We start from the raw sequence: 18,298 nt of genomic DNA, 5'->3' as shown, positions 1-18,298 counted from the left end.
AATGAAAATTATTAATTTTGATTAGCTTATCTATATTACACAGTAGACTGGTTGACATATTTGATTACTTATGATTAAACTGTTCTTTGTCTTTGGGATATAAACTTGTTTATGACTTCATTTTAGAAAGAGGCTCTGTTTAACTTTGAGTCAGGAAGTTCTTTTCTATGGAGAGCAAACTGGAACCATATGGCCTCTGTTGACTTTGTGCTCCAGGGTAGCATGAATTTATCCTCTTAAGGGTAGAAAATTCCATTTGTTTCACTCATAAACAGCGTCCATGACTTAGGTTTCACTAAAAACCTTATATTTCTGATTGAGTGAATTATCATTTGGTTTCATAATAAATGATATAATTCCTACAAATCTTGATTATGCCCATGTAATGAATTACAGACACTTTATACTCTCTATCCAACATAAAATTTCAGCAGCAAAAACAAACTCAAGCAGTGTGTGTTCATTGATCTGTACAGTCTCCCCTCATAATCCATTGCACACACTGTGCCACATAATGATGCAAATCATTGGGTGTGCAGTGCTTCTACAGAACAGCTATAGTGCCAAATATTATAACAGGGATAAAACAATAAGAAAAATATCATTTCCCACTTACTGCTGAATTTAATTATAACTATCATGCATTTCTCTGGCTGAAGGTGTGTGGCACATCTAGCACACCCTGAATATATGCCCCTGGACCTTTTCCCTTTCCTCCACCTTTCACTGCAGTCACACCATTACAAACATTGTTGTTGCTGTCACCAGACCATCTTGTTCAGCAGGGAAGAAGATCACATTGCAAGGATTAACTGAAAGCACAGTGTACTCATTCAAATTTTTAATGTGGCAGATGCAAAGTGATTTTATCCACCTCATAAGGAGAGACACATGAGGTTCACCCTCACATCATCAATCATGAACAATTCTTGTTTGAATACTGAAGAGAATTCACTCTCAGTTAAAAAAGAGAATGCTAAGTGATTTGGTCTGTAGGGATGTCACTGAAGTTCCTAAGATATTGACTGCACAAAACATGCAGAAGAGAGGAAAAGAGAGTGTGTGTATGGGGGGAGATTAAATCACCCAAGTTCCCCTCTCATATTGTAATCATCTTTTAGTTAGGGCAATTTTGCTTCAGTAATATGCATATACAATATCTAAATTTATTTCTTTAAAAGAATGGGAGGCCGGCAGCCCGGCCCTGTGTTACAAATATTGTTGCAGCACTTCCAGTTCAGTTGACATTCGCTGTCAAAGTCACATGGAAACTGTAAAGAGAGAAGCAGAGCATCAATTTAACCGCCTCTGGGGTGTGATGTTGAGATGATAGCTGTGTGAACCAAAATATGCAAGAGTGATTAATATGAGGAAGCTGAAAAAAGAAGACAAGGATCTAGTTCCAAGTTTATTCCTGATTGGTTTTGCTTTGAGCTTCTTCAGAGCTCAAAGCAAAACCAGTCCAGAATAAACTCAGAATTAGACCCATGTCTTTTTTTCCACCTTCCTCAACTTGTCACAGTTTCAACAATGAATGACTATTGTTTTCCTCTTCCTTTATTGTGATATACATAACAAATAGGCATGGATTTGGAGGGGGAAAAGTGTAGTTCTATTAAGTGATTTTTGGAGGGATATTTAAAGGAAAGCAGAAGGAAGGAATACCAAAATTTGGAAGGCAGGTGAAGCCGTGAGTCAACAAAAATGGTGAATAGTGAGAGTTGTAGTGAATTTGGGACAAGCTCTAATCAAGAACAGAATCTTGTTTATAGTAGATTTACCAAAGATATTAATAATCTAGACCATCCAAGAACGAGAATGTCCTAAATGAACAAAATGTGATGACAATAGTGGGAAACATGGTAAGGACAAAGAATACTGTAGTGTGGGTTCACATGAACAATTGATAGCCTAGGGGACAATAATTGAAAACCTAGATATGTGTCACATCCTTATTGTGAATAGAATGATTGCCTATCTCCATGCAAAGTGCAAGACCTTTGTGTTTTTTCCGAATTGATCCGGACATCTCAAGACTGCTTCTGGACAACGTGTGACTCGACACTCTCTGTTAATTCTCAACTAGGAAACATCAACCAATATCTTACATATTCCCAACTACCAGGAGAACCCCCTACCTGAAGTTATTGTGCATCAGCATCTCACCTCAAACTACCCATTTGTTCCCGACACTGGAAAATCAGCTGTTGATGCGACTTCTAGCAACCAGAATAATTAACCATTTAATTCATGTCATATTTATTGCCATTTTTTATTGTTCTATGTCCATTTTTCTTTTTTTCTTTTTTAAGAAATTTTAATGAAGAGTTTAATTATCCTGCCTGAACTCTCTGTCACTCGTCCAAACTGGGTACGGGCTTATTATTATTATTTATATACTTTTTTCTCTGTGATGAGGAAAAGAATACTGCCAGCAAGTCTTCCCACTTGAGTTGTACAAGGTGACAAAAAATGGGACGGGGATTAGGACTAGGCATCCTTCTCCCTGTAGCCCCAATGGGGACATTCCTAAAAAAGTAAAGGCATAAGAGGGTCTAGGAGTTTTCTAACCAGTACCCTAAGGTTTAGGTCTTTTAATGTGCATGGATGTGGTACAGACGAGAGTAAAAGGGAAGAGATAGGCTGTATGTTTGTGAGAAGAAAGATGGATGTGTTGGCTATGAGTGAAACTAAGTTGAAAGGGAGGGGCAAGTGTGAGTTTGGGAGTGTAGTTGGGAGGTTCTCATGAGTGAGGAGAGGGCAAGGGAGAGAAAGGGTGGCTATACTAGTAAGTGAAGATATAGGTGTGTAGTGGAGTGGAAGGTTTCTTCAAGGATAATGTGGATAAAGGTGAAACTGGGAAGGGAGATGTGGGTTTTTGTAAGTGCATATGGGCCTGGTAGTGAGAAGAGGAAATGGAGGCTTTTTGGATGGATTTAAATAAGTGTATAGAGGGATTAGGGAGAAATGTCAGTGTAGTGGTATTGGAAGACCTTAATGCTAGGGTAGGAAATGAACCAATAGATGGAGTGGTTGGGAAGTGTGGAGTTCCAGGAAAAAATTGTAGTGGAGAGTTGATGGCAATGTGTCTAGTGAGTTGATAGTAAATACAGTGTTTAGGAAAAAAGTCAAGTATAAATACACATGGGAGAGGGTGATGGATGGAAGGGTGGTAGATAGAGTGTTAATGGACTATATAGTGTTAAGAGTATAATAGGAAGGATTAAGGATGTACATGTTCCAAGGGGAGAGAATGGGGGAATATAAGATAATTTTTTGGTGGAAGGTAAGTTGACAAAATTTTGAAGGTAAAAAAAAAAAAAAAAAAAAAAAAAAAATGGAAAGAAATTAAGAGAGGAAGAGGAGGTGAATCAAGTAGAGAAGAAAAGGTAATAGGTGCAGATGGAGAAATTATAAAGGAAAAGAAGGCAGTAAGAGGAAGATGGGCAGAGTATTTTAAGGAGTTGCTAAATGTGAAGGAGGACAGGGAGGGAAAAGTAGCTGCAGTAGGAAGTTCTAAGATTATGACTGTGATGAGTGAGGAAAATTGAGGAGAAATAAGGAAAGATGAAGTGAAGGTAGTTGTTAAAATGATGAGAGGAGGTAAGGCAACTGGGTTGAATGGATGTCATGCAGAATGTCTGAAAAAAGGAGGTACAGTGATGGTGGACTGGCTGGTGAGGTTATTTAATGTTTGTTTTAGAGAGGGTAGAGTGCCAGAGGACTGGAGGAGTGCCTGTATAGTTCCACTTTACAAAGGAAAAGGGGACAAGTGTCTATGTAGTAGTTTCAGAGGGATCAGCTTAAGTGTAGTTGGGAAGGCTTAAAGGAGAATGTTGATTGAGAGGATTAGGAGAGGAGCAGGGCATAATTGGTGAGGAACAGTGTGGGTTTAGGACAGGTAGGGGTTGCTTAGATCAGATTTTTGTGGTAAGACATATGTGAGAAAGCTATAGGAAAGGGGAAGGATGTTTTTTGAGCTTTTATGAATTTGGAAAAGGCTTGTGGCAAGGAAGGCACTGTGGGAAGTATTGCAGATATATGGGATAGGGGAAAGCTGTTAAGAGCAGTCAAGAGCTTTTACAAGAGTAGTAGAGCATGTGTTAGGATTAGAAATGGAGAGAGTGAGTGGTTTGAGAAAGGTGAGACTTCATTAGGGAAGTGTTATGTTGCCTTGGCTGTTCAATATGTACATGAATGGGGTGGTGCAAGAGGTAAATGCAAGGGTAGTGAATCAGGGATTGGAGATGGTTAAAGAAAATGAAGAAAAGTGGGAGATAAGCCAGTTGTTGTTTGTAGACGACACTGCTTGTAGCAGGATCAGAGGAGGGATTGAGGAAGTTAGTGACAGACTTTGGGAAGGTGTGTGAAAGAAGGAAGTTGAAGATAGATGTGGGTAAAAGTAAGGTGATGAGATGTACAAGTAGTGGAAGTGGCAGCAGACTAGAAGTGAGTATTAAGAGAGAGTGACTGGAGGAAGTGGATAGTTTTAGATACTTGGGTACAAATGTTGCAGGAAAGGGAGGAGTGGAGGTGGAGGTAGAATGTAGATTGAGAAGCAAGTAAATGTCTTGGGGGATTAAAAAGTGTAATGAGAAATAGACATTTTGGAATGGATGCTAAGAGGAGATTGTATGAAGGAGTGATTGTGCCAACAACAATGTATGGGGCAGAAACATGGAACATAAGAGAGGAGTTTGAATGTGTTTGAGATTAGGTACCTGTGAAGTATGATAGGGGTTACTAGGCTGGATAGAGTGAGTAATGAGGAAGTGAGGAGGAGAATGGGGATGGAAAAGGAGTTGAGAGATAGGGTTGATGAAAGAGTATTGGGATGGTTTGGACACATGGAAAGAATGAGTGAAGAAAGACTAGTAAAAGAGGTGTGGAAGGCAGAGGTGGAAGGAGTGAACATGAGGGGTCAACCTAGGATGAGATGGATGGATGGGGTAAAAGGGACTTTGGGAAAGAGGGAAATGTCTGTTGAGGAAGGACAGGAAAGGACAAGATAGAGGTGAATGGAGAATGGTTGTTGTTGTTGTTGTTGTCGTTCCCTAGACTGTCCGAGCAGTCCCGTCTCCCCAAGGAAGGCCACAGCCGAAACTGGGTTTTCCCACAAATCCTTTATAGAGTGTATGTTGTGTTGTTTGCGTGCATGATTGTGTATAATGCAGTCTTCCATTATGTGTTGTATGGTATGGGGTGAAGTGTTACATCCTGGGCAGCTGTTCACAACACGGTCGTCCAGCCTCTTCTGGTAGCTTAGAAGTGCTGGGTGGTGACCGCATCGCAGTCTGGCCAAGTGGACTCTGTCCTTTCGTGGGAGAGAGGATTCAGAAGGGTGGATATCAGGGGGTCTGGCATGCAGCAGTGTGTTGTCTTTCAGTGTGTTAATGGAGCGGTGAGTGATATGATTATGAATATGTTTCCGGAGGCTGGTATTTGGTGGTTGTGGAGGAAGAGAAGAGAGTATCTGTGCGTAATAAAGGTCTTTGGGTGTAGTTTTAATGTTTCTTGGTGTGTGTGGGTGTTCTGCTATGTAGTGTAGCGGGTGCGATGTGTTTGTGGTGGCTGCAGCAAGTGTTTGTGTGCCTCTCATGTCGAGGTGGTCCTTGACTTTGAGGACTTTTGTTTCATGGTGTAAATGGTCTGTAGGTGATGTATATGTGCAGCCTGTAATTGTTTTTAGGGCTTTGTTTTGTATGATTTGAAGGGTGTTGTGGTGTGTCTCACTGAGATTAGGAGCCCATGCAGGACTCGCATAATTCATCACTGAGCGTATGCATTGTTTGTATATTGTTATATTAGTTTCTTTGTTTTGTCCAAATGTTGTTCCTGTGATTGACTTAAGTGCGTTAAGTCTAGGTGTGCATTTGTTTTTTATGTTTGTGAGGTGTTGTTTGAAAGACATGGATGTATCGTATGTTACACCAAGAATTTTCGGTGTGTTTGTGTGTGGTATTAGTGTGTTGTTGATGTAGAGATGAGGTATGTATTTGTGTTCTTTTGTCCAGTTGGTGAGAAGTGTTGCTGTAGATTTGGTTGGAGCTATTTTGAGTCTGTTTGTGATGAACCATGTGTTGAGTGTGTCAAGGTAGGGCTGGATTATTTCTGCAGCTTTGTCTGTGTTACGATGTGTGCATGTGATTGTTATGTCGTCTGCGTAGGAAGAGATTTGTATTTCTGAGGTGTCTGGCGTGGGTAAGTCATGCATGTATAGATTAAATAATGTGGGGGATAGAACTGAGCCCTGTGGTACTCCGTTCTTAATGTTTCTGATGTGCGATGATTGGCCATTATATGACACATGAGCATTCCTGCCTGCCAGATAATTGGCCAGCCATCTTTTGGTGTTGTTGTGCATGTCTGTGTTATATATTTTATTTGTTAGGTTGTGGCGGGGGATAGCATCAAAAGCTTTACTAATGTCCAATGTTATAAGAAGTGTTCTGTGGTGGGGCCTATCTGAATTGATGCCATCAAAAATTCTTTGTGTGAGGTTTGTCAGAAGAGTGTTTGTGGAGTGTAGTGGCCTAAAACCGTGTTGTGAGTCAGCAAGGGGAATATATGGTGTGACAAGTTTAAGTATTAGGCGTTCAATGACTTTAGAGGGGGTGCAGAGAAGTGTGATTGGGCGGTGCGATGTTGGGATTGTTGGGTCTTTGTTCGGTTTTGGAATGGTGATTATTTTACCATGCTTCCAGATGTCGGGTATAGTGTTGTGTGAATAGCTGTAGTTTGCAATGTTTGTGAGTGCGTGTATACCTTGTGGTCCAATGTGTTTTAGGTGGATGTTGCTTATGTTATCAGGGCCACAGGCAGATGAGTGCTTGAGATTATGCATTATGAGTTTTGTCTGACTGTCTATGAAGGGTGTATAGTCTGAGTCTGTGGGGAAGTCTTTCTTACGTCGAATGGTGCGTCGGTCGTCAGGGTGAGATGTAAGATGGCTCGTCTGTGCAAAATGACGTATGAGTGCATTTGCTTGTTGTCTGTTTGAGGGTAGATTATCTGTTGTTGTGATTATTGCTGCGTGAGAGCGTGTAGTGTTAGTGTTGGATAGTGTGATGCTGTTGAGTGTTTTGTACAATTTGCTGGTGTTTGTTTTGTGATCAAGTGTATTGATAAAGTTTTGCCAATTTTGTGTTTTTTGTTCATGTATTTTATTGGCAATCACAGTGTTTAGTGTTTGTATTATGTTTTGAGGGATAGGTGTGGGGGTATCGTGTTTAAGTGTGTCACATTGTCTGATGAGGTCTTGGATTTCTGGTGTGAAGTTGGGGTTGTGTGATTTTCTGTTGCCTCTAGGGATGTATCTCTTGTCTGCGTTTTGTATGATTGTATTAAAAGCGTGCACAGCATTGTTTATGTTTGTGATTGGTGTACTGTTAAGTGTTTCAAAATGTTGTTCTGTCTCTTCAGTAAAGGCTTCCCAGTTAGCTCTCTTGTAATTGGTGTAAGTGTGTCTGTGGCCAGCTGGGGTGCATCTTGTTTTGGTGGTGATGATGATTGGAAGGTGGTCAGAGCCAAGGGCTCCGACCACTCTCCATGATGTTGTTGGGGTTAGGCAGGGGGAGCAAAAGGTGATATCAGGAGAGGAGGGAGTGTAGAGGGCTTGGTGTGGGATATGTGTATGATTATGCGTGTTGTTCATGATAGTCAATGAGTCGAATTGAGTCTGTATATCAAGCCCTCTGTCTGTGTCAGGGTTGTCGACAAACCAGGCAGACGACTTGGCGTTGAAGTCACCACCCATGATCAGGTTGGGGATTGAGGTTAGTTGGCTGAGTTGAGGTCTGAAGGTGTTTGGAACTGTGGGGGATGATTGGGGGGGAATGTACATGTTAACTATTGTTAGTGTTGAATTGTTGCCTGTGCGGATACGAATGGATTGGGTTTCTGTTGTGTTATCTGTGGTAGGGAGGAGAATTTTGGTTGTGGCACTTGTGTCCACAAAACAGATGGAATGGTGGATCAGGGTGATGAGTCCACCGCCATTGCCGTCAGTCCGGTCTTGTCTGATGGTGGTGTAATTATGAAATGATGGTGTTTTGTGTGAGTGTCTTAATTTTGTTTCTTGTAAAATTGCAATGTGTATGTTGTGTTGTTTAAGAAAGTGTTCAAGTTCATGTTTTTTAGTGTTAATACCGTCAATGTTGTGTTGTAATATGTTGATGTTGTGTGTTTTGTATGTGTTGTATGTTGCCGTTTGGGGTTGAGGTTGGGGTGGTAGTGGGGAAGGTGTAGGATCTGGGTCAGAGGGGGGGAAAAGAGAGATCGGGGACAAAGGAAGGGGAGTACTAATCGGGGGTAAGGGCAAAGGGAAATTGGGAGTGGGTAAGGGTGTTGGCTGTGGTTGGGGAGGTGGGATTGGGGTTACTGGAGGGCAGGTAGAACATGTCCAAGTGTTTGTGTATTGGTTTGTGTCAGCAAGTGTTGTACAAGTGAGGTGGGCCCAGTTTTTGCACATATTGCACTGAACTGAGCCCCTTGTCTGTCTGCTCGAAGTAATGGGTTTAGAGCATGTTGGGCATGTGTATTTTGTGGTGGGCCCAGGATTGCTCTCTACATCTCCGGCTAAAAGTAGAAGAAGAGGGGTGATCGATGGAGAATGGTTGTGTATGATGCTGTGATGCATGAGGGGAAGTGGGTGGGGGATGGGGGGTGAGTGAGTATGTGTGAGAAATGAATTGATGCAACCCAAAGGGACTCTCCCAGTCTTCTTTTCTGCATGAGTGGATGGAGAGCGGGGCCAGTCACCGATTTAATGAAGCTGTCATGTTGTGGATGTGCTGTGTCTTGCAACACTGCTTCTGACCCAGGGCGGTGGGCAAGATGCAGGGATGACCTGTCATTCAGGAGGTGCCAAGATAAGAGGGTGGAGGGGAGGGGAGTATGTTAGGGATGGAATGTGTGGGAGTGGTTTTTATGCCTTTGTTTTTTGGCTACCTCTCTTATGAGGGGGAAAAAGCCTTTGGTATATATATATATGCTTTTTTTCCATGTCACGACTAGCCTGGTCCATAGGTGGGTCATGACACTAGGCAATTAATTGATATGTGAAATATTGCAAAAGAGTGAGTTTAGCAAACGGAAAGGGGATTATCAGAGTTTAAAAAGGAAAGATAGGACAGTGTTCATAAAAACAAGAAAACCAGAAAATTAAGATTATATCAAAGAGATGAGCAGAAAGGGTAGATGCACAATCATAAGGAGAAATAAGTCCAGTTTAAGGTAGTGGATTAAAAAAAAAGAAAAAAGAGAGAGAGAGAGAGAAGAGGAAAGGGTGGCTGTAAAGACACATATACACCATACAAGAAGAAATGAAACGCTAGAAATAATTACCTTGACTGGGGGTGGATCGATCAGCCCGCAATGTCTCTCTACGCCCGTGGGGAGGTTGCATACGCCAGGGCGCTCTGCAGGAAATAAACAGAAAACAAAATCATGAGTCTATCTGTTGAAAGAATTTGGGTGTAATGTTGCAATGATAAGTCATGTAATCAGTTTGACATGTTTACCATAGAATCGTAACCAATCTCATGTGATGATTTGTCTTATGGGGCTAAACTGTACAAATTTATGTTTAAGAGGGAAATAGTCAAGAACTGGTTTACCAACAGAGTGGTTAACAAATGGAATAGACTTAGTAACCATGTGGTGAATGCTGAAACAGTTGGTTGTTTTAAGAGAAGATTAAAATTTATGAATAGGGAAAGAAGGTGGTAAGGGACATGAAACTTTGGTCTCTTGCATTCTTGTTCTTATGCTCTTCTGATGAAGTGGCGAGGAGTTTTGACTTTCACAGCTCATGAGGGAAGGAATGACAGGGACACAGAGTGTGATGGAAAGAGAAGGTAAGGAGGATGTTCTCCTCCTATACCTAGCCACCTCGCTTTGCTGGTGAAGAATGGCTGGCTGGATGGAGGAGGGAAAGAGCTGTTTACCCTATCTATATAAAATGCTTTCAATCTTGTTGTCACCTGACAATTGTATTCATTTCAGTGACATGCCCTCAAACGGGTCCTGTGACAACAAAGAAAAATGACAAAATGAAAAAAGAAAAGTTCAGAACAAAGTAAAACTACTGATAATTATAATAGAGAATACAAGTTAGATGAAACTGTTTTAAACTTTCACTGTTTCTAGTGACTACCAAGCATACGGTTTCAAGGTGACGGCCCTGTTGTGGGTCTCTCGCCACATCTTGGAAATTTCTTGGTGTGAAGTGTAGAGTTGTGGTAGATGGTGCCTCCCTTACTTGAAATTCCCAATTCATAACGGAAAACGTAAGTGAATTTCCAACGTGAAATCGTGTTTTCATCACTCAACTTCTTTTGGTCTTATTATTCTGAGTAATTGACAACTTTGGTCAATCAAAATCGTTGGTTGGGTGAAACTATAAATTGTCCACAACTTTCTCTGATTAGTCATGCACTTCATTTTTCTCCTCTTCAAGTCACTGCATCTCCACATGGAAGAAAATGGGTGGACAGGTTTTGAAAATGGGCAGCACTGATATGATCACCGAATCTCATTAAAGATATTGACAGATTGGCAAAAGTACAACGGTGAGCCACAAAACTGATTCCAAATATCAAAAATAAATTATACGAAAATCGACTAAAATATATGAATCGGTTTCCTAAAAAAAGAAAAGAAAAAAAAAAAGCGTAGATTCAGAGGTGATATAGGTCTTTAAGATTCTAATGGGGACTGACATCAAAAGTAAAAATTTTCACACTGAGAATCCGACAAAAAATAATGGTCTCAAACTGTCAGGAAATAGATTTAATTTGGAGATGGGTAGAAACAACTTCGCCAACCGTGTAGTTAATGAATGGAATAAACTTCATGCAGAGGAAGCTCAATGTAGTTCAGTTCGAAGCTATAAGATTCGTTTAGATAAACACCTAACCACGATGCTGTAATGCCTGCCATTTATTTTATATTATTATTTCTGTTTATTATCATTTGCTTGATTTTCACTCATTATTTGTCAAATTATTATTTACCATTTTCCTGTTAATTATTTAACTATACCCATGCATTTATTTTGTTATTGTTTAACTTTATGCTATTATAATTTTTATTTGCTTATTTATCATTATAATATATTTCGCATCCAACCTAGTTATGGACCAAAAGGTCTCCTGTCGGCATGCTCCTTTGATTCACACTGCCTCCGTCTAGCTGCTAGACTCTAGCAGGACCACATCAAGAAATATGTGTCCATCATTGGTCCGTGTATACAATGTACACGGGCACAAGTAAACCTTAAAAATCATTATCAAATTAATAAGTAAAAGAAATAATAATTAATAAAAATAAAATAAATCGACCAATAAACAGCTGGTGAATTGATGAACAAAGAGTAGGAACTGAAATACACTACAATATAGATTTGACCCCGAGTTTGCACGTGACAGAGACTGAAGGCGCTCGATGGAGGAAAATTAGATCACCTAGAGGTAAGCAGAAAAGTAGTAAAGGAAGAACTAAAGAATAACTACTCACCTTCCGCACAAACGTAAACGTTTTTGCGGTTTTTCTGATAAAATCTGCAGTTCTCTTCTTCCACCCCAACCACCACCATCGCAGTCACGATGAGAACCATTGCCATGAGCATGCGAGAAGCCTGCATGGGAACAATGAACAGGTTTACAGAACCAAACTTGAACACACATAAACTCGAATACACACACACACACCATGAGCTCTGACCTCTCTTTCAGGAGGGAAAATAGCTGTCGATCACGAGTCCAACACGTGATCCAAGACTATGGTGAATCACAAGCAACCAAACAAATGTCATTGACATTTGACATCCCTGACAGACTCGCCATGTTTTGGTTTCAACGGGAAACTGCGTCATTGTTACATTATTAAACAGGTTTCGAATTCTTGGTGTATCTTTGGTAAGAATATATGTATACGTTTATTTTTGCCAAAGATAAACAAAAAATTCAAAACATGTTTAATAATATACCAGAAATCCAGATTATTTCTCGATAATTGCATAAAGTACCACCATAATTATAATATGATATATCAGACATAAACTAGTCTAGTTAGTAAGACTAAATAAGATGTAAAAATATATATAAAAATTGAATGATTGTTATAGACTTAATCGATAGGAAGTCCCATTGCGGGCGTGGGTTCTTTGTAAAAAAAAAAAAAAATGGGGCTAACAAAGAGGGCTAACGAACACTTCCACTTTTAGGGTAATCAAGCCTATGCTGGGGTAGAGTTTAGGGTAATGGTTTTTTTTTTAGGGATATTGGGCAAATTTTGGGGGTACAAATAGAGAATCTAGGGCAATCAGACACATTCACATTCCTTTAGAACAAAACCAATTTTGAATTTAGAATACTTTTTTATTTTTTCGACATTGATAAATAACGAATATATATGATGGACAGGTATGATAATGTTCTGTCCAGTAACTCCTTGGCCTTTTAAAATTGTGGATGGGGTGTGAGGCACGTTAGTAACTCCTACGAAGCAGCTGATAATTATGGCCGTTGGACTGTTGGCCCGGCAGCTCAGCTGTTGAAAGTTTTTTTAGCTAACTAAATTTAACCCAAACATCCCAGAGGAACAGTCTGAAAAATGAAATAATCTGTGGGCTCATGCACGCAATTTACCACACGAAGAACATCTATGCAAAAGCAAATACCTTAATTATTGACGAAAGTTTACTTAAAGCTGTTAGAAATGTGAAAAGCAGTGCTACTTGCAAAGAATCTGCTGCTCTAAGGGGAGAACCTAGCTCCAGTACTTCATAAAATAGCATGTTGCACCTATTTGGAACCAGGAGTTCTGTCTTTATTTTCTGGATTACGGTCTCCAGTACTACATAAAATAGCATGTTATACCTATTTGGAAGCAGGAGTTCTGTCTTTATTTTCTGGATTACGCTCATCATTGTACTTCTTATTTTTATAGAAATACCTAAATCTTTACATAAATGTGACGTTGACTTGCATAATACTGTTCTTATGCAGTTTTTATTTGCCAGAAAAAAAATATATATATATATATTATATATATATATATATATATATATATATATATATATATAATTAAATTAAGTTATAATTTAGGGTAATCTAGGGTAATTGACACAACTGTCTGGGGTAACGAAATTTTTGGGTGTGGAAGCACTGCTAACGAACTCCGCGACGTCCTCAAAACCAGCATAGCTGTGCACACGAATGGTCTGACAACTTGTGGATACCAGTGTCTAGTGAAGTCCCTCACGTCCCAAAGGTTTAATTTCCTTTTCTTTTGACCCGTTCGCGAGTATCACCTTACACTTTCAATCCAACTACCACCAAAGGACTCAATTCAGCCAGAAAAATATTGATGGAACTCACCATATTGCGTCTAGAAACGGTTGCAGTCGGCAGCCTCGTTGAAGACAAATAACGACTGGTTAATCTGAGTTGCCTCTTTCGACTGAGACCGTACGAGTATATGTACCAGGTAACGCTAGGCTTGGGAAATACCAGATTCACCGGTCAGTATATTTCTTCTTGGAACCGATTTTCTTGGTGATTCACCTCGCTCTTAGATCGACAACTTTTACCCTCTCAGACGAGAGCTCAGGGCTCGTATATGACCCGATCTATGGGTAATGCTGTGACCTTAAACACACACACAAAACTCCTTGCCAGCCAAAGTATGCTGGCTCGTAGTGCAGTGATGTATTATTTTCATCCCTGGGCGGGGTTCGAACTCGGATCGCTATATCAGCGGTCGAGAACGGTACCACTGCACCGTCGAACCACTCTTGTCAGAAGATTTCATATATTTCTTCCACTTCTTTTCACTGAATACAGAAATTAATGTTTCATCAAATTTATGGCAACCACCACAAGAAAGAAATATCACAATAAAAAGTTAGAATAGAATATGGATTGCTACATTCGAGTATGTCATTTAATACAAGAACTCGGATTCCCCTCCCCCCCAGATATTCTACCGCAGCCGAGGGGTTCGTCTAAGCCGAGCATAATCGTCTGGCGTTAAAAGCACCAAATCATTTGAAGCAATGTAATAGCTCCCACAGGAAAATCTCTTCGGGGTAAATCCCGGATAAAGTCTACAAGTCGTTAATGGATTTTTTTTCCCGGGAATCAGGAACTAGACCACAGGATGAGTTTGATGTAAGACGCATAACACTTAACGTCGCTAATAAGGAGGAAAGAGCCGAACTATAAAAAGAAAGAAAGAAAAAAAAATATATATATATGACGTAAGCGGAGTAGGAAACACAGGAGTCTTAGTCTTGAGTTTATTCCTGACTACTAAGTATTTCAGCGGCTTTGACTCGTCGTTTTTCGCTCATATTTCCGAAATAACCATTCACATCAGCATGATATATTAGCACAGACTAATTCACACCCTGACCTAATTTTTGACGTTATAGTGCATTCACAAGGGTATTTAATTACGGCGTTTACTCTTGATATTAAGTGTGTCGTAGCCGACACCCGTGAAGTAAATCGAACAAGTGAAGTTGTGATGTCATCACAAACTACCTCGCTTATCGCAACCAAGGAGGTGTGGGCGGGTGCTGTGAGAAGGTCCAGATCGTTCGAAGAATAGTACTGGTCATAGGACAACATACATGAAAGTGTGGAACCCGCCATCATCACCATTGACAGCGATGACGAGGATGAACTGTTTATCAATTATTTTTTATTTATTTTTTTTTTTTTTAAGAGAGAGAGAGGAAGGAGGGAAGGGGAGGAGGATGGGATACACGAGGTAGTTTGTGATGACGTCACAACTTCACTTGTTCGATTTACTTCACGGGTGTCGGCTGCGAGACATTTGATGTCAAGAGTAAACGCCGTAAATAGATATATTTGTAAATGCACTATAACGTCAAAAATTAGGGCAGGGTGTGAATTAAGCTGTGCTAATATATTATGCTGATGTGAATAGTTATTTCGGAAATATGAACGAAAAACGATGGGTCAAAGCCGCTGAAATACTTAGTAGTTTCGCAGGTATGCTTTTCCAAAGCATACCTGCGAAACTAGTCAGGAATAAACTCAAGACTAAGACTCCTGTGTTTCCTACTCCGCTTACGTCAACCTGTCAGAATGTCTCAGCAATATATTATATATATATATATATATATATATATGTGAGTGGAAGGGTGGTGAGGTAAACACAGAGAACAGTTGGAGTTTTATTGACTGACGTTTCGTCCTTACCAGGACATTCTCAAAGTACATACTGTTTCAGAAAATTAACAGCTTATATAACCCATCCTTGCCGAGTTCCCCTCCCTCTATCATCCGTCCTCTACCCTTTTTTTCATGTGACTCCGACCATGTCACTTCTCCCTCTGTTCTCAATTGTCCTTTTTACCTCCTTGATAATCAGAGTACTTACCGCTCCTGCTAATTTTATAAACCCTTCCCTATGGTTGATGCAGGGGTGGGAAGTAATGTAGGCTGCCTCCACTATTTTTCTTTTCTTTTTCGCTAGACCTTTGTGGAGCACCTCTATCTTGTTCCAATCTGGAAGATGACCACATTGGTCTAAATGAACTACTAGCGAGTTGGAGGTTCTGTGAGCTCTGACGTAATTTTTGTGCTAATATGTCCGTAGCTCCACTGATCTTCCCGTCTCTCCATAATATCCTAACGGACAACCACCACATGGTATATTGTAAATTGCGCCCTTCTCTACATCCTTTTCTGATTTATTTCTATTCTTGACAACTTCTAATTTTGTACCCGTGGAGAAAGCAACGCTCACACCCGCTTTTGTGAGAATATGTCCCAACTCCTCCGCGTACTTCGAGTTGGGGACGGACAAAAACCCCACCCTGCCTTCTCCGGACCAGTCGTCCTTCTTCCTTCTCATTATTACCATTGCTTTCTTCCTCAATCTGTGCAGTAGTCCTTCCGGGTATCTGAGTTTAGTGAATACTTTGAAAATATATTTGATTTCATCCTCTAAAAATTCTTCGCTACAAATACGGTACGCCCTTAAGAAAAATCCTATAACCACTCCGTTTTTAATTTTGTTGCTATGCGCTGAGTAGAAATGAATCACATCGTCTTTACTGGTACTTTTTCTGTAGACAGAGAATGATATCTTACTACCTCTCCTCCAAATCACCGTATCCAAGAAAGCTAGTCTGTTACCCGACTCGTGTTCGATAGTAAACTGGATGTTTGGTTCGACATGATTCAATCTACTCAACTTGTCATCTAATTGTACCTCTTTCGGAGCGATGACAAGGACGTCGTCCACATACCTCAGCCAAAGCGTGTCTCTACCCATTATCTTTATGAAATAATCTGTCTCTAAAACTTCCATATACAATGAAACTAGAACCGCACTGAGAGGACTACCCATTGCAAGTCCTCGGTGTTGTCTGTATTCTTTCCCGTTGAACATGAAAGGACCAAACTTCACACATAGAGACACTAATTTCAAGTAATCACTTTTCCCCACTGGTAAATCAGCCTCATCCAAACTGTCTACCACCTTCTTGGTGGAAGAGGAAGATATGTTTGGCGCGTGATTTTGTCTTGATGTGTAGAAGTCTACACATGGAAGGCCTGAAGCTTGTGGGTCCATCACAACCATTATGTATTCAAAATAGCCTTCTGCCTTGATGTATTACTGCAGGACCACTGGATTATCCCTCTATGGGGCGATTCAGCCCCTGTACCTCGGGACAGTGACTTGCTTAGGCTTGATAAGGTTGTATGGGTGGCGCGAAGAGCGTATGGCATGTCGAGAGTGATGGACCGCTAACAATTGGTTCCTCCAGCCAGACATGTCAAGGTCCGGTGACGCGTTAAGTCTTTGTTATGACGATTGAGCTCTTCTGAGGGAAGAGCTGGAGACTAAACTGGATCTCCCTCTGTTGACCGAGACCCCGTCTGCATATGGTGTTGGCAAAGAAGACTGATTTCTGGTCTTGACCCTCTGCAGGTGACGGTTTTCTCAACGCATCGCCGCGCTGGAAACGTGCCGGTCCTCGGCTTGACGTAACGGACCTAGAGGAAAACCTGTCTTGCATTTTCCTTCACAATAAAGCTCACAGACCCAATCATAGGCTTGGGCAAGAATGTATGTTTGATTTTCCAATAAACGTTGTCGGATACCAGTGATAAAGTCATCTTAAACCAGTTCCTCAAGGTACTCCCCAACTGTAACATTTTTCAAGTCACAGTCTTTGTTTTGTCCATGTAGACCACAGAGAAATCCATCTAATGATCCTGAAATCTGTTGACACCTTGCAGCACGCAAGTGTCTTTCGAAAGGAATACAAAGGAGATGCAAACAGCAACAGACCTATTGGTCCTTACGGGGCTGCTTGTGAATTGAAAGGGGGCGTAAACGATGGAAACGGTTAAGAATAAGAACCACTGACTTAATCTAAGTGTATGAGCTCACAGTGTTGAGATATAAGTTAGATTGGGTTTGGTATCTCATGCTTCTGTCTCGCGTCATCTTTTTTCTAATGGAGAGTTGGCTGCATCAAAAGTTTTAGCAGCGCAAATACAAATGCACACACTAAAAGCCGTAAACACGAGACAGCCACGCTCAGGGTTCGGGAAGCAGCGAGGGTGTGGGTGTTTTGTGCGCAAGGTCATAACATTACTTCTAGGTCCGACTGTGTGTGTGTTCGCCCCTCATTCTCGTGGGTAATGGCCGGCCATCACGGGTCCAGCACGTTTTTCAAGACCGTCTCTGGCAAATGCAAGTACAGAAATGGTGTTACACAAACTCAACTCTTACTATGTATCATGTAATTTAGTTAATACAAGTAAATTTACATTCACACACTCACAAACGTGCACGCACTAACTAACTAACGACGCAGTTCTGAGTTGGCGCTCGGCCAAGTCTGAAAAGCATTACAGCAGAGCAAGAAAGTCGCACTCAATCCCTTAGGCAAGAAATTGATATGTGTATGTGCGTGTGCGCGCGCATACGTGTGTACACATCAAAACCACAACCTTATTAACGCCTTTTCTATTCCTCTACTTAGAAAACATTCCGTCTGCAGCCGTAACTCTGTTTCCTTTTTCTATGTAACATCAACGATCCGTGTTGTGCCCACCTACTTTCTGGGTAAGAAGAAAAAATATTCCAAGAAAACGGAAAAAAACCAGACATGAAAAAAGGAATAAGTGGCAACCTGCATCCTCATGGCATATAAAGCAATTTTTCCCCACTAGCCACCGTTCCTTGTTGCAACGCTTACAGAATCAACATGGTAAGTTCTACTGAAACCATATGATAACACTGT

General features: G+C 40.7%; 1 protein-coding gene across 2 annotated transcripts; it reads right to left on the bottom strand.

The window, feature by feature from the left end:
- Positions 1–826: 826 nt before the first annotated feature.
- LOC143018895 (uncharacterized) lies at positions 827–14,005 on the bottom strand. Of its 2 annotated transcripts, XR_012965783.1 has the most exons (5): positions 13,991–14,005; positions 13,383–13,837; positions 11,518–11,638; positions 9,346–9,419; positions 827–1,271 (listed from the first exon to the last, which is right to left on the bottom strand). XR_012965783.1 is itself a non-coding variant. In XM_076174462.1 (4 exons), exons 1-4 carry the CDS (start codon positions 13,383–13,385, stop codon positions 1,167–1,169), a joined length of 303 nt encoding a protein of 100 aa, XP_076030577.1. In that variant the 5' UTR covers positions 13,386–13,598; the 3' UTR covers positions 827–1,166. The 2 variants fall into 2 exon arrangements, 1 of the variants encoding a protein (XP_076030577.1); XM_076174462.1 differs by lacking the exon at positions 13,991–14,005 and having other exon boundaries at positions 13,383–13,598.
- Positions 14,006–18,298: the final 4,293 nt, after the last annotated feature.

This window comes from Oratosquilla oratoria, chromosome 36 (genome assembly GCF_046742065.1).
Source record: "Oratosquilla oratoria isolate Oo_2021 chromosome 36, ASM4674206v1, whole genome shotgun sequence".
Classification (NCBI taxonomy): domain Eukaryota; kingdom Metazoa; phylum Arthropoda; class Malacostraca; order Stomatopoda; family Squillidae; genus Oratosquilla; species Oratosquilla oratoria.
The sequence above is the reverse complement of the archived record's forward strand: the minus strand, read 5'-3'. Positions and strand labels throughout refer to the sequence as shown.